Here is a 21458-nt window from a genome sequence, read left to right on the forward strand (position 1 = left end):
ACACTTACTAGCAAGCACAAACTTCCAGGTCCCATATGAAAACTACTGAATCAGAATCTGTATTTAACAGGATCCCCAGGTGACTCACATGCACATTAAATTTCGAAAAGCACTGCCCTAGACAACTAGATCACATAGACAAGTACATAACCAACGATGTAAAAAGAAACCAAAATAGAGAATTGTACAAATCTATAGGGTATGTTCAAAATGAGTGCTTATTAGCATAAAAGGTATAAAAAATTTTTATCATTAAAACATTTATAGCATATAACTTAAAATTTAAATAACAAGTTTAAAAACCTCAATAGGAAATTGAAATAAAAAACAAGCCATGAGGGATCCCTGGGTGGCGCAGCGGTTTGGCGCCTGCCTTTGACCCAGCCGCGATCGAATCCCACATTGGGCTCCCGGTGCATGGAGCCTGCTTCTCCCTCTGCCTATGTCTCTGCCTCTCTCTCTCTCTCTGTGTGACTATCATAAATAAATAAAAATTAAAAAAAAAAAGCCATGAGCATCAAAGCCCAGAATAAACAATATATGAATTAAATTTTGATTTTAATCAAAAAAGGCGGAAAATTTAGCACAAAAGGAGGATAACCAACATACAGACATAAAACAGTATGAGGCATCCCATGTGTTAAGTAATAACAGGAATATCTGCATCAAAGAGATAGATACTTTCTAAAACCACTGATTTCTAGTTACAAATATAAACCTCACCTTAATTAAGGGTTATTCAGGCAGCTGTTTCTAGGTTTGATAAGGCCAATTATAGAGTATGATGACTTTCTTTGGTTATGTATTCAGAATATGGAGTATCTGTATGATTGAACAAAACTGCTGACCACTGCCTACTCCTGCCACTTTCTAAGAAAAAGGCACCAGCAGAGGAGACCACAGAAACAATTTTATGATGAGGCCTCTGGTAAGAAACTGAAGACCAAGTGACATTTCAACCAATTCTCCCAAAGACAGCTGAAACTGAAAGAATGGTGAAAGGGTGGCACAGGTGGCATCATGGAACATAACCTGAAACAGTGGGCCAGGGCTTAAGATACTATAACAATAGATAGCTCAGACTAAAAAAAAAAAAAAAAAAAAAAAAAGACAAAAACATTTCTCAGAGGCCAATGGAATTCCAGTGCACAGATAGGATCCAGCTGAAGGCCTCTGAAATATTGCTTGCAGAAGGATTTGGAGTGGGATAGGAGGAGGGGGAGTTTTGGTAGCCCTTCAAATGTCTGATGTCAAGCATTATGTGACACAGAGCTAAGATTCTTTAGGGATCCAAATGGGACTAAACTCTAGAAGGTACAGAGAGGAACTCAGTTCACTATGAGACAATACTAGTACTCCAAGCTAAGCAAAGATGGAATTGACAGCCTTCAGAGACCGTCATTAGAGATGGTGACACAGACTGGAAGGCCATTGGTCAGGATTTCCTATAGGACATTTAGGTGGAGATGGCTTTCAGCCAGAAGGCTTTCCTCCAGCCCTGAAACTGCCTTAAAGTGCCAAATAATACAGGAAAGGCTAAATAACTGTAGTATTTCTACACAAATATGCAGTCATTTTTAAAAAGACTATAGAAAAAACTCAGTGTTTGAAAATTTGGAAAACTAAAATGGATCAATGCAATATTCTTCCACCATTTGGGAAAAAAGATAATACAAATGAAAGAAAAAAGGAAGACAGAAATAAACTAATTGCACTGGGTGGGGAAAATATAGTTAAATAAAATATTTTTCTAAGTTACTTTTAATAAACGGTTTTAAATTTAATGGAATCTCACAGTATGCTCATATTAGTTATAATGATGTCACCATGCACTGGGGGTATTAATTCATAAAGTTGATAGGAAACATGATTAAATCTAAGAAATGCTACAAAACTTTTTAAATTAGGTTTTTACCCTTCTTTAATTTGGCTCTTGGTCAATAAAGATGAGATGTTATTTGCTGCTCTATTCACAGCCAACGGATTATTATCACCAGCAATATGATAACAGTTAGACCATTCAGTAGCCCCCTAAAAGACAATAGTATATATATATTAAAACCAAAGTAACAAACTGCACCCCCAAAAAAATGAAATGATTAAAAGGAAAATCATTTCAATTGATTGTCAATAAACTGGACAATCCAATGCAATAATCCAATGCTTTTCTAAAGTAGTAGAAAACTGCATGTTGTGAACTTTGCTATTCCCTCTGCTTGAGAAGCCCTCCTGTTCTCTCACTTGCTGAATTCCTATGTATCTTTCAAGACCTAGCTCAAATGGCACCCTCTCTCACATCAACCCCAACCCTCCAGCTGTCTCTCATTTGCCTCCCCAACCCAAAGCATTTTGTACTTACTCTGTCACTGCACTTGTTTTTAATTATTGCTATACCTGTCTGCCTTTTAAAGAATCTCCCTAAGGACAAGTCTGATATTTTATTCAATCCTTCAGCCAGCAGTGTCTGGCACAAAGTAAGCATTATAGACCTAAAATAAAACTGTGGTTTGAAAAACTTAACCAAATTAATGTGACCAACCTATGCCCTTTTGTGATTACAGGATTTTATATAATCTGATATACTGAGGTACTTGAAAATTTCAAAATGTAACATCCACTGCATAGGCCTTGGAATGATAACCACCACATCATCCCTGAAAGGATTCTGTAGTATTAAGTCAAAAACATATCAACAGAACGTAAATACCAATGTTATATAACATTTGTGGAACATTGTTCACACTACCCTATGCTGAACAATGTTCTACGTAGGTTCACAGAAAGTTTCTGACATGAAAACAGAGAAAGGTCTGCACTCTGTTTCAGGATGAGGAACAAATACTTCTTCCTTTGTAAACAAAAATACATCCATACCATGAACACAAGGCTTCACTACTGTCTTTTCCTTTGCCCACACACTTGAGAATGATGCAGAATTTGATGAAATCTGATTCCCTAACACTCTTTTCAACTAAATCTGCTTCAGTTTTCAGGGTCTGAAAGAGATGGATTTTGTAGTACTTTCAAGTTTTAAAATGAGAACTCTAGGGATCCCTGGGTGGCACAGCGGTTTGGCGCCTGCCTTTGGCCCAGGGCGCGATCCTGGAGGCCCGGGATCGAATCCCACGTCGGGCTTCCGGTGCATGGAGCCTGCTTCTCCCTCTGCCTGTGTCTCTGCCTCTCTCTCTCTCTCTCTCTGTGACTATCATAAATAAATAAAAATTAAAAAAAAAAAATGAGAACTCTAGATCACTATTTTATACTTAGGTAAACAATTCTGTATACATATCCTGTCCATTCCTTTCATAACTTCATTCATTCTGATCATGTATCAGTTAGGTTTTTCTATATTAACATCCTCATGCCTACTCTTACTGGAAATGCCTCAACCATTTTCCATATCATTTGGTTGGGGGTCCCTTCTGGACTCTAGCTCTGTTGCATATTTCTTGACTGTGGTGACTTTCTCTATTTCAGACATAGGCACATCATGGCATAATGCTAGAGAGGAACACTTTGCTTTGTTCCCAGAATTATTCTTGACACAGTTTTATTTGTATGTGGCTCTTTAGTCAGAGTAATCTATTTCTCTAGCTCACACAGCCAGAAAACAGTAGTCATCTAGACTACCAAGATTTCCTTCTGGGATTTTAACTTCCAGAGGACATATTCATTTTCTAATTGCAGTCTGGATTATTTTTCCCTTTGTGGGTTGCTTTGGGCCTGTTCATCTGTCCAGTTTCTGCCCACTCATAGAATCTGTGTAGCTTCTTGCAGTTTATTCTCACTGGCTTTAGATATACTATACATAAGAAATTACTATGTCTCATAAATTTAAGTAAGTTTTTTTAAATAAACTTAAGCATTTTAAAGAGATGCACCCTCTTCCTAATTATTTGTAGAAGTTTAGATAATACTGACTCAAGGAGACTCTCCTGTTAAATGTTCCCCACTTAGAAAATGCCTTTCAATTTCCTGCTTTGCTTTAAGCAGTTGAGTTCTCTTAGTATCACAATAATTTAAAAAACTATTTAAGAGCATTTGTGTGTAGCCATGTTAGACTTCTTGAAAAATCTAAACATTATAGGTTCCTCCATTTTACAACTATATTTATTCCTATCAAGAGCCTATGTGGATTAAGAAGCATAATCTCACTTTATAGAGATGCAACACCTTCCTCCAATTTATGCTCGTGCCTTCAATAAATTTTCTGTTCAAGTCTACCAACTGTTTATAGAAAAGGGACTCACTCACTAGTTTGTAATTTTCAGCCTCCTCTGCAATCCACTGAGTAACCATCACTTATAATCTACCAGTCCTTAGCTAGTTGTAATATTTTTATTTTCTGATAAACTTAGTGCAATTCTTTGAAAACTTTTGGGTCCACTGACCCAACCCTGGTGATTTCATTCTGTGTAATTTGCCCATTAGTTCTAGAATATCCTAGATATATCACTTGCTTATCTAAAAGATACAGAAAAGTTATTACCTCTATTGGTATTGCTCCTGTTCCACACATTGGATCAACTATTATATCAGTAGGTTGAGGAGCACAGAGCCTACAGAAGAGAAAACAGCCTATGTGAAAAGACTACAATCAATAACTAGGGATTTCACACTGACTATTCCTGAAGCTTTAATATCAAGGACCTATTATGCTAGCATAAAGGAACACCAGTCAATATGCATTTAAAAAATAAATTTGTAATCAAACATTGACTATATCCTAGAGCTTAAAAAAAAATTACACGTAACTAAAATACCCTCTTGACTTATCCAAAATCACACTTCCAGATGGAATTTAGCTTCCAGATCTTTTAATATATATGTATGTATGTCTTTAGAAAACACATAGTATTATTTTGTATATACACCTGTATCAAATAAGAAAAAAAATCTCAACTGTGTTTCAAGTAAAACATTATCGATAAGTTTTGATAATAAGTTTAGTGGTAATTAAACATTCAGTATTCCTTTCCTTATGAATTTAATTTTAAAGGTTAGAACCTTACCAAAGATAACCGCTTTACTTTTGAGCACTGGGTATTTGCTAAGCCATGGATTTAAGCTATATGCATGCAGCTTATTAAAGGAGATCCTTTAATCTTTTTAATAACCTTTCAGTTTTTCTGTGGATTCACCAAGATTTCTCAGTATCTTTCCTATAAATCCCCCTTCCTAGGCAATCAGGTTGTTGTTGTTTTTTTTAATCTTAACTAGCTTTACTTTGGTTTCTAATAGTTGGACCCAAAGAACTCTCATGTTCCTAGCTCCTACCGTAATGCCTGGCAATAGATAATAAATAAATGTCTGTTAAATGAATGAAAAAGACTGGAAGCTGTTCCTTTATAAAATGAGCCCAGTATTCTATTATTGTCTTTGTACTGATAGGTTCCAATTATGCTGAACTATGACTCCATGGATGAATATGGTGAAAGAGGAAGCAAAGACTGGAAGAGAAGGAAATATAATTAATAAACAACTAATCAATACCAGAATACACCAGACATTGTATCTAACAGTTACTAAGCATATATTTCTGCTTCTACTCATTAACAATCCTTTAAGTCTCACATCAAACCCATTTCACAGTCTGGAGAACAGAAACCTAGAGAAGACAACTTGTCCTAGAGGTGGAAAGAAGCATGCTTTAATAAAAGGGCAAAGGAGAAAGGAAGCCAGGTCTTGGGATGCCTGGGTGGCTCAGCAGTTGAGTGTCTGCCTCGGGCTCTGGGATGGAGTCCCACAGTGAGCTTCTTACAGGGAGCCTACTTCTCCCTCTGCCTGTCTCTGCCTCCCTCCCTGTCTCAGTCTCTCATGGAATAAATAAAATATTAAAAAAAAAAAAAAAAAAAAAGCAAGCAAGCAAGCAAGCTAGGTCTTGCCCTTGAAAAAGTGGAAAATCCCAGATGGCTCCTGAGATGCTGTGAGTATAGATTTTTAAATTATGAGTAGGGAATCCCTGGGTGGCTCAGCAGTTTAGCACCTGCCTTTGGTGTAGGGCATGATCCTGGAGTCACGGGATCAAGTCCCATATCAGGCTCCCTGCATGGAGCTTGCTTCTCCCTCTGCCTGTGTCTCTGCCTCTCTCTCTGTGTGTGTTTTTCATGAATAAATAAATAAAATCTTTAATAAATAAATAAATAAAATAAAATAAAATTATGAGTAAAAGCTCTCTGTGTTCATTTACACATTATACCCATCTTTTGCTCCTTCCCCCATACACATTTAAAAAAATTCTCTGCTTTCAGGGCACCTGGCTGGCTCGCCAGTAGACCATGTGACTCTTGATTTCCTGGTTTAGAGTTTGAGCCTCACACTGGGCTTAGAGATTACAAACATTAATAAATATTGAAAGTATAAAAATCTCTACTTTCATCTGCTTCACAGCACAGAAATGAAACAGCAAAATTAATAGCACACAGTATATCCTATGTAAACAGAAATGGGGTAACCCCATTCAAGAGGCAGATGAAAACTACTGTTCTCATTTTAAAATCAAAATAACAGACATGGTAGTTAAGTCTATTTTCAGGATTACAAGGAATCAACATTGGATACAAGAGAAAAACAGATCATTAGCTTTTTACCCTGTTGTTTATCCACTAAATTCTAACACAGTACTTCACAAAAAATTCAAGTGTTTTAATAGTAAAATTCAATCAAAGTGTCACTATTTTTTTTTTAAATATTTTATTTATTTATTCATGAGAGATAGAGAGAGAGAGAGAGAGGCAGAGACATAGGCAGAGGGAGAAGCAGGCTCCATGCAGGGAGCCCGACGTGGGACTCGATCCCAGGTCTCCAGGATCAGGCCCTGGGCTGAAGGCGGCGCTAAACCGCTGAGCCACCCAGGCTGCCCCAAAGTGTCACTTTTTAAAAAAGATTTAATTTTTTAAAAAAAAAGATTTATTTGAGAGAGAGAGAAAGGGAGAAAGAGAGCACAAGCATGGGGAGGAGCGCAGAGGGAGAGAGAGAAGCAGACTCCCCACTTGATGGGGAGCCTGATGTGGGGTTTAAACCCACAACCTGAGATCATGACCTGAGCTGAAGTCAGACACTTAACCAACTGAGCCATGCAGGTACCCCATGATTTATTTATTTGAGAGAGAGACAGAGACAGAGAGCGCAAGCACACAAGCAGGAGGGGCAGAAAGAGAGTGCACATGTGCGTGCGTGCACATGCAAGAGCAGAGGAGGGGAGGAGCAGAGGAGGAAGAATCTTTAAGCAGACTCCCAATGAGCAAGGAGCCTGACGTAGGTCTCGATCCCTAGACCCTGAGATCATGACCTGAATCAGAAGTCAGATGCTTAACCAACTGGGCCATCCAGGTGCCCCTCAAGGTGTCACTGTAATCTGGATGGCCAACCCATTCTCTTACCTGAGCATCCCATAGGCAAGAGTAGATCTAAGAGTTGTAGGTCCAAAATGTGTAATATTTCTTCGGTGGAGACTCTCTTCTGTCAATGCAATGCCCACAACAATTTCTTTATCATGGATGTTCAAAAGAACCTGTTAAAAAACAAACAAACAAAAGAACAAGAGAGAATAAAATAGGGGCACCTGGCTGGCTGGCTCAGTCAATAGAGAATGCAACTCTGAATCTTGGGGTTGTGAGTTCAAGCCCCATGCTGGGTGGAGAGATTGCTTTAAAATAAAATCTTAAAGAAAAGATAGAATAGGGACGCCTGGGTGGCTCAGCGGTTGAGCATCTGTCTGCCTTTGGGCATGATCCCAGAGTCCCAGGATCGAGTCCCACATCGGGCTTCCTGCATGGAGCCTGCTTCTTCTCCCTCTGCCTGTGTCTCTGCCTCTTTATTGTGTCTCTCATGAATAAACACACAGAGAGAGAGAAAGGCAGAGACACAGGCAGAGGGAGAAACAGGCTCTATGCAGGGAGCCTGACGTGGGACTCGATCCCAGGTCTCCAGGATCAGGCCCCTGGCTAAAGGTGGCACTAAACCGCTAAGCCATCTGGGCTGCCCAATATACTTTTAAATTTTAAAACCTGTTTGATTCTTTTCACTTACTCTAAGTTCTAACCAGATTATCCCCTGAACTTTTATAATATCAACATATTTTGTACGTTTATGGGTTAATGTACTTTTTTAAATTTTAACTTTTTTGAAAAGATTTCAAACATACAGAACTACTACCAGAACACTTGTACAATGAATTCCTAAATATACCCTGCACTTAGATTAACCAGCTGATGACAATGTGTCACATTTGCTTTATCACCTATTATTTTCTTAATGTGTTTTTAAATTTGACTCACTTAATAATGCCTACAAAATGCTTTTTTGTCATATGGGTTTTTTTCTTTTTTTTTTTTTTTTAAGATTTATTTATTTATTCATGAGAGACACAGAGAGAAGGCAGAGACATAGGCAGAGGGAGAAGCAGGCTCCATGCAGGGAGCCCGATGCAGTACTTGATCCCGGATCCCGGGATCACAACCTGCGCCGAAGGCAGGCAACCCAACCACTGAGCCACCCAGGTGTCCCCGTCCTATGGTTTTTCTAAAACACAGTTGAAATAATAAGCTCTTCAAGTAACAAACATGCTCGTCTTCCACGTAACATGATCTTAACAGGAACAACAGCTGACACTTATCTACCACTTTCTATATGCAAGCCATTGTTCTATACACTTTGCATTTATTACCTCATTTCATGTTCATACCCTCCAAGCTAGGTATCTTTTTAATTTATTGTTTTGCTAAAGTACAGTTGACACAATGTTACACTAGCTTCAGGTGAGCTAGGTATTACTGTCTCCCTCTTAAAGATAAGGAAATTGGGTGGCCCCGGTGGCTCAGCGGTTTAGTGCCGGCTTCGGCCTAGGGTGTGATCCTGGAGACCTGGGGTCGAGTCCCGTGTCGGGCTCCCCGCATGAAGCCTGCTTCTCCCTCTGCCTGTGTCTCTGCCTTTCTGTGTCCCTCATGAATAAATACAATTTAAAAATAAATAAATAAAGACAAGGAAATTGAGGCACAAAGAGGTCCCCTTACTCCCCCTGCAAAGTCCTACAGCACTGATGCTGGAATTTGAATCCAGGCAGTATGGCTTCAGAATTTGTGCTCTGAGCCCCCCTAACTTTTGGACATTACTATTCTAGTTGCCTAGTCATTCTCATAACAGCTATTAATGTCCAAAAAAAAAAGGGGGGGGGAATGGGGAATTGTTTTTCTGAGTTAATATGTAAGGAAAGTGTACAGAGAGGATAAGTGACTTGTCCCAGATTCAGGTGTCCCAAAAGCAACAGAAAATGACTTCTTGGTAAAAATGTCAGCTGCTGGGGGTCATTTAAGCTGTGAGAGATTTAAAGACTACTTAGCATGCCCCTTATGTGAATCACCTGTTTTGAAGAAGACTGAGACCAAGGAGAGTAAGCATGCTATAAAGAGGCATCTGGATTTGCAGATCTAGCAAAATTTAAGAAAGGGAAGAGCTGGGATACCTGGGTGGCCCATCGGTTAAGCGTCTGCCTTTGGCTCAGGATGTGATCCTGGGGTTCCGGGATCGACTCCTGCATGGGGCTCCCTGCATGGAACCTGCTTCTCCCTCTGCCTAAGTCTCTACCTCTCTGTGTCTCTCTGAATAAATAAAATCTTTTAAAAAAAAGGAGAGGGGAGCTGGCTGTTCAATAGGTATTAGCAATGATGTCCTGATTTTAGGAAGGTGGGGCTTAATTTTGAAATGTACTCCACATGTCGCCTGGGTGGCTCAGCGGCGGTGTCTGCCTTCAGCTCAGGGTGTGATCCCAGGATCAGGGATCCGGTCCCACATCGGGGTCCTTGCAGGAAGCCTGCTTCTCCCTCTGTCTCTGCCTCTCTCTGCGCATCTCTCATAAATAAATAAAATCTTTTAAAAAATAAAAAAATAAAATGTACTCCACTTTTTTTCAATAGTAAAATTCTACAACCAAGACACAAAAAAACCCAAAAAACTGCTTTCATTCTGGTTGGATTTTATAATCTCAAAGTCCATATAATGTAAAAAGTACTAGCTTAAAAAACTCCAGTCTTAATAGCTCGCATCTACTGAGTACTTAGTATATACCAGCTATTGCACCAAATATTTAAAATGTATTATCTCATTTAACTCTCAGGACCAAAAAACAAACAAACAAACAAACAAACAAACAACTTTCAGGACACACTTAAAAGTATACACTACTGCTGGCTCCATTTCAAACAGGCTTCGAGACCATATCTTATCTAAAGTTATGCAGTTGTAGAGTCAAATTCTGAATCTAGATGTGTCTCATAGCTAATGCTCTTGTTAACCACAATCTATTAGCCCTGTGACCACAATTTAACTGCCCATAAAACTGGTTAGTCTAAAAATGCTATACATACTACAATGGACTTCTTCAATCATCATAATCAGAGCCTGTACGTACCTCCACATCAAAGTTGGTCATGTCAGCCTTCCACTTAAAGTAATCTTGAATAGCACCTCCAAAATCTCTTGCGGCCTCATTTGAGGAAAAGCAGTGTTTCTCTCCTGCCCTGTTGCACGTGACCCTAAACTTCAACAATTCAGGTTGAGTTTCTTCTTTTGAGCTTTCATCCTTCTCATCTTTACAAGATGCCAAATCATCACCTACTAATGTTGAGACCTCTTCTTTGATGGCTGGATTTTCATAATAGTCTAAGATATGGGAATCTAAGGTATTGTTAATGAATCCTTTTTTATCATCTCTCTCGTCTGTTTTGTCTCCTTGTCCATTATTAGTCTTCTCTTTACTTGAATTCTGATTTATCTTTTTGCGTTTTGTTTTTTTTTTCTTGAAGCTGGTATTAATTTTCCATACTTTTAAAGGGTCTGACCATGGAAGCTTCCCAGCCAATTCTTCAAAATCCTTTAGAACTTCTTCCTATAAAGTACAGAGAATGAAATCCATATATCTCTCACCACTTTCATTGAACAAGTCCTACACAGACTATATTAATCATTATGCTGGGGGGCAGTGGTAAGAGTGCAGAACAAAGGAGGAAATAAGATAACATCTACTATTAAGGAAATTAAAATTTCATTGAAAATGAAGATATACACAAATTAAATGACTGAAAAATAATACTAGACCAGTAGATCAGAAGTTGGGCTTTAGGATTAAAATGTAAGCAATCAAACTATTAACAATAGTTACCTCTCAGGAGGGGAAGTAGGTGGATGAAGGAGAAGAGGGCAATTCACCTCTCACCTGACTTCCTTCTGAATTTTGTACTATGTATACATGCTACTTTTAAAACTAACTTTAAAATAAAATAAAATAAAAAAATAAAACTAACTTTTTTAGGGGATCCCTGGGTGGCTCAGTGGTTTGGCACCTGCCTTTGGCCCAGGGCGTGATCCTGGAGTCCCGGGATTGAGTCCCACATCAGGCTCCCTGCATGGAGCCTGCTTGTCCCTCTGCCTGTGTCTCTGCCTCTCCCTCTCCCTCTCTCTGTGTGTCTCACATGAATAAATAAATAAAATATATTAAAAAATAAATAAAATAAAACTAACTCTTTTAAAAGATAGTATTATTTACTTATTTTTTAAGTAATCTCTACACTTAATATGAGGCTCAAACTCACAACCCTGAAATCAAGAGTTGCAGCACGCTCCACAAAAGAGCAGACAAAAAACACTCCACTGACTGAGCCAGCCAGGTACCCCTAAGTATTATTTTTTAAAAGGAAAAAGAAACCAGAAACAGTGAAAAATGTATCTTTCCAATTTCTAAATAGCATCTAGAATCATCCTTTTATTTTTTTTATTTTTATTTTTTAGAATCATCCTTTTAAAAAGTAAGAAAAAGCGTAGAACTTACTTAAAATAAAACCCCTCAGTTTCTCAATCACATGAGCTACATTTCACATGCTAGAGGCTACTGGCTACTGTGTTGGACACTGTAGACCTAAAACAGTCCCATAATAAAGTTCTACTGCAGAGTGCTGGCATAGACAGTATATGCTACTGAAGACCAAATTAGAAAAAGATCCATGTTCACTGATGGAACTGAGACTTGAAATGGAGAAGAGTTAAGGTTTTGATACTACTTGAAACCTGATGAACAATGGTAAATTTCAGGCTTGGCAAATTCAAATCTATTTACAAAATTATTTCCCTTTTATAAAGGGCATCTACAGGACTTGGAGGTTTAATGTTGATGGAGAACACCGGTACAGCCCCTTTTTTTCCCCTGCAGACACCATTATAAACACCACCAACAACAAATATACCAACTTTATCTTAATACAATCTACGTAATATCTATAACCTTGAACCATAACAATTCTAACAGAATTCCCAAGTGTAAGTGAAGGTCAAACAGAGGTGCAGGAAGACACCAGAGAGAGAATGCAAAGTTGTAGCAAATAAACTCTTCTTTGAAATAGTAGAAGTATGTATACTGACAGAAGGAACTTCCCTGGACTTCATTGGTACCAAGAACAAGCAGAGGAGAGAAATGGAGGCTGAACAAGAAATCTTATGGACAAGCTCTATTTGCTGAGAGTATTGATAAGGTAGAGCTGGGGAGAGCTGTTTTTTATATTGTTAAAAACGATGAAGCTGCCAATCTCTTCAGGTTAGAGAGAAGTAATGGTTAAAAGAAACCTATGCAGTAGCATGGAAATTATACCTCAATAAAACTATTTAAAAAAAAAGAAGGAAGAGAGAACTCACTGCCCTACAACCCTTTGTCAGAAGGAATTTCACAGTGAAGCAGGGGAATTTCTTGCTGGCCTGGAACAGTTCCTGGCTTCTCCCACATGAGCAGGTTCCTCATCAATAGCAGGTTCCTCATTCATAGATGAACAACCATCAAAAGTTATCAGCATGAGATTTACATGAACATAAGAAAGGACAAAGGAGGGACGCCTGGGTGGCTCAGCGGTTTAGCACCTGCCTTAGGCCCAGGGCGTGATCCTGAGGACCCGGGACTTGGGCTCCCTGCGTGGAGCCTGCTTCTGTCTGGTCTCTGTCTCTGCCTCTCTCTCTCTCTGTCTCTCATGAATAAATAAAATCTTAAAAAAAAAAAAGAAAGAACGAACAAAGGAGGAAAGCAATAGAAAAACAAAGAGCAGGCAAAAAAACGATTAGAAAGACACTGCCACAGAGCAGTTGAAAACTGTGATCAAACATGTTGATATGATAGGAAAAAAAATGTAATGAGGAAATACCTTGGTAAAATAAGAGCTCCAAGCAGAGATATAAAAGCAGAAAGATGAGGTGAGCCACCATAAAAAGATGAAATAGGAGCTTATAGAGTTCAAAGAGTAAGTGGAATAAAAAAATAAAATGACTTCAAACTTAAGATCATATTCAAAGCACCATGCACAAAAGACACTGCTGAAAACAAAGTAAGGGATGTGGAGAAAAGTAAATACAATGGAAAAGAGCAAAAAGTTAAAAACAAAAAAGATTAAAGAAAATCTTAAAACATGAAAGTCAAGAGATCCTACATATGTATAACTGGTTTATCTGTGAAGAGAGAATAGGATAATGAAAAAAAAATTTAGGGGCACCTGGCTGGCATACTTGGTAGAACATGTGACTCTTGATCTCAGGGTTGTGAGTTTGAGCCCTAAAATGGGTATAGAGCTTACATAATAAAATAATAATAATAATTTAAGAAAAATTTCAAGAAATGTATGTAGATATGAACTTCTCTATAGACTGACATATCTTGACAAGGAATTTTTTTTTTTTTTAAAGATTTTATTTATTCATGCATGAGACACAGAGATGCAGAGAGAGGCAGAGACACAGGCAGAGGGAGAAGCAGGCTCCATTCAGGGAGCCCGATATGGGACTTGATCCGGGTCTCCAGGATCACACCCTGGGCTGAAGGTAGTACTAAACCGCTGAGCCACCCGGGATGCCCTTGACAAAGAATTATCGACAATGAGACACATTCTTGTGAACTTGTAAGTTGACTTCAGAGATTAAAAATAAAATCTTGGCATGAAGCAAAAATACCAAGAAAGCAACAAATAACGGGGATAATATCAAGATGGTCTTAGAATTTTCCGCGGCAACATTCAAAGCTAGAAGAAAATGAACATGTCTACAATATTTTTCCAGAAGAAAAACATGACTCCAAATTTTATACTTAAATTATTAATCAAACATAAAGGTGAAAAGCAATCACTTCTTAACTCATGCCATTGAAGAGATAAAAAAAATGGAGATTAGGACTACAGACAGAATGTGAATATCACAAAATATAATGTAGTTAGAGGAGAAAGGAAAAAAGAGATACTGATAGCCTCCTCTATCAAGAGATTAAGAGACAGAAGTTCAAACTAATAAGTGAATACATTTAAAAGCACTGGGGCTGGGGTGAGTTAGTGGCTCATTTGGTTAAGCTTCTGACTCTTGATCTCACCTCAGGTCCTGATCTCAGGGTCGTGAGTTCAAGCGCCACGTTGGGCTCCACACTGAGTGTGGAGTTTATTTTTTAAAAATTTAATAATAAATAAATAAAAGCACTTGGATCAGCACTAAGAAAATAATAAGACTGGAGGGCAGAAAGGAAGGAGAGGAGATGTGGAAAACGTGCCAACTTCATCACTGCTCTTAGAAGGGATTCAAAAAATACTACATAAATAGTAGTTTAAGTTGTAGTTATAATAATAGCTAGAAACCTTACAGCTGGGGTTTCAACACCAAACCAAACTCAAACCCAAACCCTTCCAAACTGTTATAAAACAATGTGTGAAAAAACAAAGAAAACACATAAGATAAAGAAACTTTTAATAAGAAGAAACAGAGTGTAACATAAATGTGACAGAACCAAGACCAAACATTTTGATCCTATCAATAAGTACTGGTAAGATAAACTCTTATTAAACAGAAAAATAACCCTCAGACTGAACCCTCTGACTGTGTACATGGATGTACACAGAATATCTGCTGGACCACCGTCATGGCAAGAGTAAAAAAAACTCTAATATCCTAAAGGGGAATGATTAGATTATGATGCAGTGAAATCCAACATATTGGCATGATGTTCAAGATACAGGAGAAAAAGCACAGCACAGAACAGTATGTATGGCATGCTTTCAATTTGTGTAAGTACATAAAATGCACATATTCATAAAATATCTCTAGAAGGATATCCAAGAAATTGGTAAGAGGTGTTGCCTTCAGGGAGGGAACTGCCTGGTATGGAAATACAGGAACAAACACTTTTCACTGTATATCCTTTGGGTCTTTACAACTTTGATCTAAGTACATGTATTACCTAGCTTAAAAAAAAAAAACCAACATGTAAAGCACAGATATTACCCTTTTATTTTTAAAACAGGTTAACCTGTTTTAAAAATTCATGACATCATCTGAATACTTAAAAAAAGACCTATTAGAATACTAAGTAACATGCTTTTCATAAGATGGGAAAGTATAATGCCACAAACAATGAAACTGATGGCTAACAGAAAACAAGAAGCAAATATTTAAAAAAAAACAAGCATTACTGATTACTGGGACATGTTGCAATTTAAGTCCATAAAGTGAAGGGCAACAATCTTTCATGGTCATACACATGTTCTTGTAGAGATCTAAAAATCTACCTTAACCCTTGCTGCTCTTCTTTTGGGACTTCCACCAGCAACCTCTTTTGCAGTTACTTATATATAAGGCAACTCTGACAAGCTGGCTCATATAGAACCATTACTTTGTAGAGATCAAAACCACCCAAAATAATTCAAACTCTAAGATGGCAAAAACATAAGAATTTAGGAAAATATTAATAATGTCCTAGTAAGTTAAAGGCCAGAATTTAAGATGGAAGTTTACAGATGTTTTTAAATTTGTTTTTTTAGTTTCTAAAAATGCCTGTTAACATCTACTCATGTATGGAATTGGCTATTAAAACTTCCAAACGCTAAGAAGCAAAATTTCCAGCAGCCTGCCTGTTATGTTCTAGTTTTATTGATATAATTCAGTTGATAATGACTATTAGAAGTCTGAAGGGTTATAATACTAGTGTTGAAAGTTCCATTTTTGGGATCCCTGGGTGGCGCAGCGGTTTGGCGCCTGCCTTTGGCCCAGGGCGCGATCCTCGAGACCCGGGATCGGGTCCCACGTCGGGCTCCCGGTGCATGGAGCCTGCTTTTCCCTCTGCCTGTGTCTCTGCCTCTCTCTCTCTCTCTCTATCATAAATAAATAAATATCATATTTATTTAAAAAAAAAAAAAAAAAGTTCCATTTTTAGTTAATAAAATTTTGATGTATTTTCAGCCTGAATTCTTTTAGGTCTGATTTTATTTTTTCTAGGCTGTGGGTTCATATCACTTTGGTTATTGAATAGTGCTTTGGAAATCAACCTGCTGCCAATAAATAAAAACTGGAGAATTGGGCAGTATATTATAGATCTTAAAAACACATTGTTTCTAATATAGGTAATAAAACTGATAGAAGTTATCAAGCATCTGACTCTGGAAACCTGATCAAAAAACAATGTGGAAAAATACTAAGGCTTTACTGCAATCTATTTTTCAAACCTCAACTTATGCAGCATATTAATATTTAGCAATCAGATGCTGGGACGCCTGAGTGGCTCAGCGGTTGAGCGCCTGCCTTGGGCTCAGGGCGTGATCCCGGTCCCAAGATCAAGTCCCACAGTGGGCTCCCTGCATGGAGCCTGCTTCTCCCTCTGCCTCTGTCTCTCTCTGTGTATCTCTCATGAATAAATAAATAAAATATTAAAAAAAAAAAAAAAAGCTAATCCAAAGCAACGTACCTTTCTGTAAGAAAGTCAATTTATTTCTTCCACACTCTGATATTTTTCTATATTGACTTTTGTTAACTCATTTTGTTAATCTTTCATCTTTTACAAGAGATGCAACTGAAATATAACATTATTCTACTTTCTAAAATGTACAATATGGGGATCCCTGGGTGGCGCAGTGGTTTAGTGCCTGCCTTTGGCCCAGGGCGATCCTGGAGACCCAGGATCGAATCCCACGTCGGGCTCCCAGTGCATGGAGCCTGCTTCCCCCTCTGCCTATGTCTCTGCCTCTCTCCTTCTCTCTCTATCATAAATTAAAAAAATAAAATAAAATAAAATAAAATAAAATAAAATAAAATGTACAATATGATTTGATGTATGTATATATTGTGAAACGATCACCGCAATGTCTACTAACATGTCACCCTATATAGTTAAAAATGTTTTTATGATGAGAACTTTTAAGATCTACTCTATTAGCAACTTGCAAATATGCAATCAATAGAGTATCATTAGCTATAGTCACGATGCTATACATTATATCCTCAAGTTTATAATTTTAAGTCTGTACCTTTTGACTCTCTCCCACCTGTTTTGCCTACTACCCACAATATTGATTTTTTTTTTAAAGATTTTATTTATTCATGATAGACATAGGAGGAGAGAGAGGCAGAGACACAGGCAGAGGGAGAAGCACGCTCCATGCAGGGAGCCTGATGTGGGACTTGATCCCAGGACTCCAGGATCGCACCCTGGGCCAAAGGCAGGCACTAAACCGCTGAGCCACCCAGGGATCCCCAATATTGATTCTTTTAAAAACAACTCTTGCCTTAGATGTCAGTTAAGTGTCCAACTCTTGATTTCAGCTCTGCTCATGATCTCAGGATTGTGGGATCAGGGCCCAAATTGACTTCCATGCTCAGTGGGGGAGTTGGCTCAAGATTCCCTTGCTCCCTCTCTGCCCCTTCCCATCTCTTCCCAAATAAATAAATCTTAAAAAAAAAAAAAAAAAAAAAACTTTTGGAATGGCTGTCAACAAACCTCTGATTTTTATTGTCAAAGCCTCCCAGTATTCTATATTCTAAAAGCAGTAGTAATGCTAAGCGAGAGAATGCAAAATGTGGGAATAATCTCTTTGGGCAAGATGGCTGCAGGTCTCAGCTACCATGCTTGGGAAAACTCACCTTTGTTTCTTTGAACGGGTAATCTTTAAATTCCTTAACGACCACAAATAAGTTATCAACTGATCTCAGACAATGAACCTAGAGGAGGGAAGAAAAATGTTAGAAACAAAGTTCTAAGAAAACTTTTGAATCACAAACTATCAACATTTAAATATAAAAATCAGATATAAAGATTTTAATGAAACGAATACCTATCATTTGTACTTTAAATTTTTCCTATCACCCCAGTCTGCCATGTTTTTAGTTACCCATTAGCTTCTATTCCCCTACAGAAATGGAAGATGGAAGGATAGCTTGAAATGTTACCTGGGAAACAGGTTTAGGGGAGAAAGGAAGATGAAGAAAGTCAAGTGGAGCTTTACTATATTTCTCCTCACAGCTGCCAGGGATACACTGTATAGTGCAGTAGTTAAGAGCATAGAGTTTGAGCACCAGCTGGGATTAGTAGCTGGGTCACTCAGCTAATAATCCCAAATAAGGCAAATTACTTATTCATAAGTCTAATGATTAATGGGGATGAGAATAGCACCTCTCGGGATGCCTGGGTGGCTCAGTGATTGAGTGCCTGCCTTCGGCCCAGGGTGTGATCCTGGAGTCCTGGGATCAAGTCCTACATTGGGATCTCTCCATTGGAGCCTGCTTCTCTCTCTCTCTGCCTCTCTCTCTTTCTCTGTGTCTCTCATTAATAAATAAAATCTTAAAAAAAAAAAAAAAAGCATCTATCTTTACAAAGCTGGTAAGGTCATCAACTAAGATACTGGGTGGAAAAATATTTGCTGGCCAATTCATTCCCCAAATATTTATTAGGTGTCTACTATATGCCAGACACTAAGAACTTGGGAAATATCAGACAAAAAACCTCAGACAATTCCTGCTCTCACAATGTTCATATGGTAATGAGATACTGATTAGCTTTTATTCTAGCGGGATGGCAGTTACTGACCACTTCTCCCTTTCACTGATTCCTACTTTTGAGCAAGAATTTGACATTAATCAAACATAAAATCAGTACTGAATGGAAAATGCAGTAATACTTTAAAATCACCAGATGTGGGGCAGAGCAAAGAAAAGCAAAAAAGGATTCAAGCCAGAAAATGATTGTAAAATGACCTTTTTAGAAAACTATTTTAAATATTGCTTCATTCAAACCTGAGCCAGACTTTCCACTGAAATGTCAAAATATATCTTGCCCCGGTCTTTGCTGATTTTGCATGATGACCCCAATTTCTCTCTCACTTCATCTGCAGCTGTTTGCTCAAAACCAGTAGGCACAGTGGCTCCAATAGTGACTTGGAGGTGCTGAGACTCACTTCTGGGACCACTTCCTGTAACTGGTATAGACTTCTGGTGCTCATGAAGGCTCACATCCAGGAGTTGGTTAGTGGCTTCCTGAACATCAGACATGTTGGCAGTGCTTCCAAAATTCCTAATACAGTCCCTTTAAAAGCAGTACAGAAAAGAAAAAGAGATAATGCCTAAGTATTATCCCCTCATATTTCAACTATAATTAAAAACACCTGCTTTGGAGGGCTGGCGGAAAAGGTCACATAACTGACACCATCATAGGTAGTCAACACACCTGAATCAATATTAACCAAAGATAAAAGATAACTGAATAACATGGGCACAGAGGACAGGATGTAAACGGGGATATTATTTAAAAAGCAATATAGATGTCAAGGAAGAAAAGGAGACAGAGAAACAGTATACCCACAGCATGCAATGTTTGATTTGGGACCATCTGTGTTGATAATAGCCACCTCGTACAGCTAACAATTCCTCTTAGGCTGCTGGGATACATTCAAATATATTTATACATCCAGTCTTTTTTCAGCTAATAGTTAAGAACATGGGGCTTTGGAATTGCAGGCATGGGTTTGACCTCTTGCCCTCCGCATTCACACGGTGAATGGCATAAAACAAGTTTTTTTCTCCTCTGCCTCAATTTCCCTCATCTGCAAAAACGGGAACTAATTAATACTTGTCTTCTGGAGCTGCTGGGAGACTTAAGTGAGTAGAGCATACTGCCAGGCCCCTGACTAAAACTTTCTAAGAGGAGATCTATCTCCCTCCTGCGAAATAGAGTCATGCGTTTAAAAGTGATTAACTGAACATCTACGATCTAACGACGGCAAACGTCCGAACGTCTACTCCGGGATCCACCGACTGGCAAACAGTATCTGTAAAATATCTGAAATAGTAGGCCAAATTTCCTGTCTCTGAGGATGGGGCGGGAGGGAGGGGGGCGCAGGGCGGGATTTAGAGAGGTAGGCGGCGGGGATCAATAGCCATAGCCATCGCTCGACCTTCAAAGGTTTTGGGACCCGAAACAACTCCAGTAGGCACAGAGTACCTACACTGTTCTTGCTCTGTGGCCGGGCAGGCGACGGCGTAGAACGCCAATAAAAGTCAGTTCCAACCCCAAAGGAGCTCATAATCCCTGTGAATACAGCTGCCGTCTTCTAAACGAAGCAGCTGAAGCCCACGACGGGGCATATCCCGCCCCAGGTCAGACAGAGCCGGGCAGCGGCGCAGGCGGGAATGAAACCCACGTCTCCCGACTCCCACCCGCGGGGCCCCAGCGGCAGGAATCCCGGCGTGGGGGCGAAGGCCTAGAGGAGGCAACAACAACAGAAGCCTCCACAACAGGATCGGGCTGAAGTCCAGCCCGGTGTTGGCTCGGGCCGCAAGACAGAGGTCGCCCCTCCCTCCCGAGGGCCAGCGGCGCCACACCCGGCCACTCCCACCCGCCGCCCGGTTACCGGCAGCCAGCGCAGACCCTTCCTGCTCCGGCACCCCGCCAGCCCAGCGCGCTCAGGTCACGCCGCCGGAAGCCGCCTCCACTCTCCCGGAAACGGAAGTCGCTCAGCGCTAGGGAAGGGCGCCCGCGAAGGGGCGTGAAAGAGGAGCATGCGCACCAAGGTCCGTGCGCGGTGGCGCCCCCCGCGTGGGAGTCGGCCGCTGCGGTGGGGGATGCGCGCGTCTTGCGAGCTGAGAGCGGGACCTCAGGGCTCCTCGGCTTAGCCGCTAACCTGGGGGGCTGCCGAGCCGTGCCGAGCCGTGCCGAGCCGTGCCGAGCCCGGAGCAAGCGCTTCGCACCGCCGTTTCGTTTGTTCCAACAGCTCACTGGAGGCGCGTGCACTAACCCAGTTACATAGAGAGAGAGACGCCTGCGTGGCTCAGCGGCTGAGCGTCCGCCTTCAGCTCAGGGCCTGGTCCCAGAGTCCTGGGATCGAGTCCCACATGGGGCTCCCTGCCTGGAGCCTGCTTCTCCTCCCTCTGTCTGTCTCTGCCTCTCTCTCTCTCTGTGTCTTTCATGAATAAATAAATAAAATATTTATTTTACATATATTTAAATATTTATTTATTAGAGACAGAGTGGGGTGGAGAGGGAGAGGGAGAGAGTATCTCAAGCTGACTCTAGGCCAGGTGTGGAGTGGGTAAAGGGGCTCCATCTTACACCCTGAGATGCATGACCTGAGCTGAAATCAAGAGGCTGATTCTCAAGGACGGAGCCACCCGGGTGCCCCAAATATGTATTT

General features: G+C 39.7%; 1 protein-coding gene and 1 long non-coding RNA gene across 5 annotated transcripts in view; one reads left to right on the plus strand and one right to left on the minus strand.

Moving 5' to 3' along the window:
- LOC140609893 (uncharacterized) overlaps positions 1–5857 on the plus strand; it is a 21212-nt gene extending 15355 nt beyond the window's left edge. Inside the window, exon 2 of the long non-coding RNA XR_012011607.1 lies at positions 5392–5857. This is a non-coding gene — a long non-coding RNA (uncharacterized lncRNA). The remainder of the gene's footprint in view (positions 1–5391) is intronic.
- THUMPD3 (THUMP domain 3 tRNA guanosine methyltransferase) overlaps positions 1–21039 on the minus strand; it is a 23249-nt gene extending 2210 nt beyond the window's left edge. The window contains exons 1-7 of one of the 4 annotated variants that reach the window (XM_072785277.1): positions 20949–21039; positions 19066–19354; positions 17917–17994; positions 10409–10885; positions 7383–7513; positions 4490–4559; positions 1916–2031 (exon numbers count right to left, since the gene is read on the minus strand). In XM_072785277.1, coding sequence (XP_072641378.1) covers positions 1916–2031; positions 4490–4559; positions 7383–7513; positions 10409–10885; positions 17917–17994; positions 19066–19320 — 1127 coding nt within the window. In that variant the 5' untranslated portion in view covers positions 19321–19354; positions 20949–21039. Of the gene's footprint in view, positions 1–1915; positions 2032–4489; positions 4560–7382; positions 7514–10408; positions 10886–17916; positions 17995–19065; positions 19355–20678; positions 20815–20948 lie in introns of those variants that run through there. The other 3 variants (XM_072785279.1, XM_072785276.1, XM_072785278.1) reach the window with 3 other exon arrangements.
- Between the last annotated feature and the right edge of the window lie 419 nt (positions 21040–21458).

The sequence above is a fragment of the Canis lupus genome, chromosome 19, assembly GCF_048164855.1.
Source record: "Canis lupus baileyi chromosome 19, mCanLup2.hap1, whole genome shotgun sequence".
NCBI lineage: Eukaryota > Metazoa > Chordata > Mammalia > Carnivora > Canidae > Canis > Canis lupus.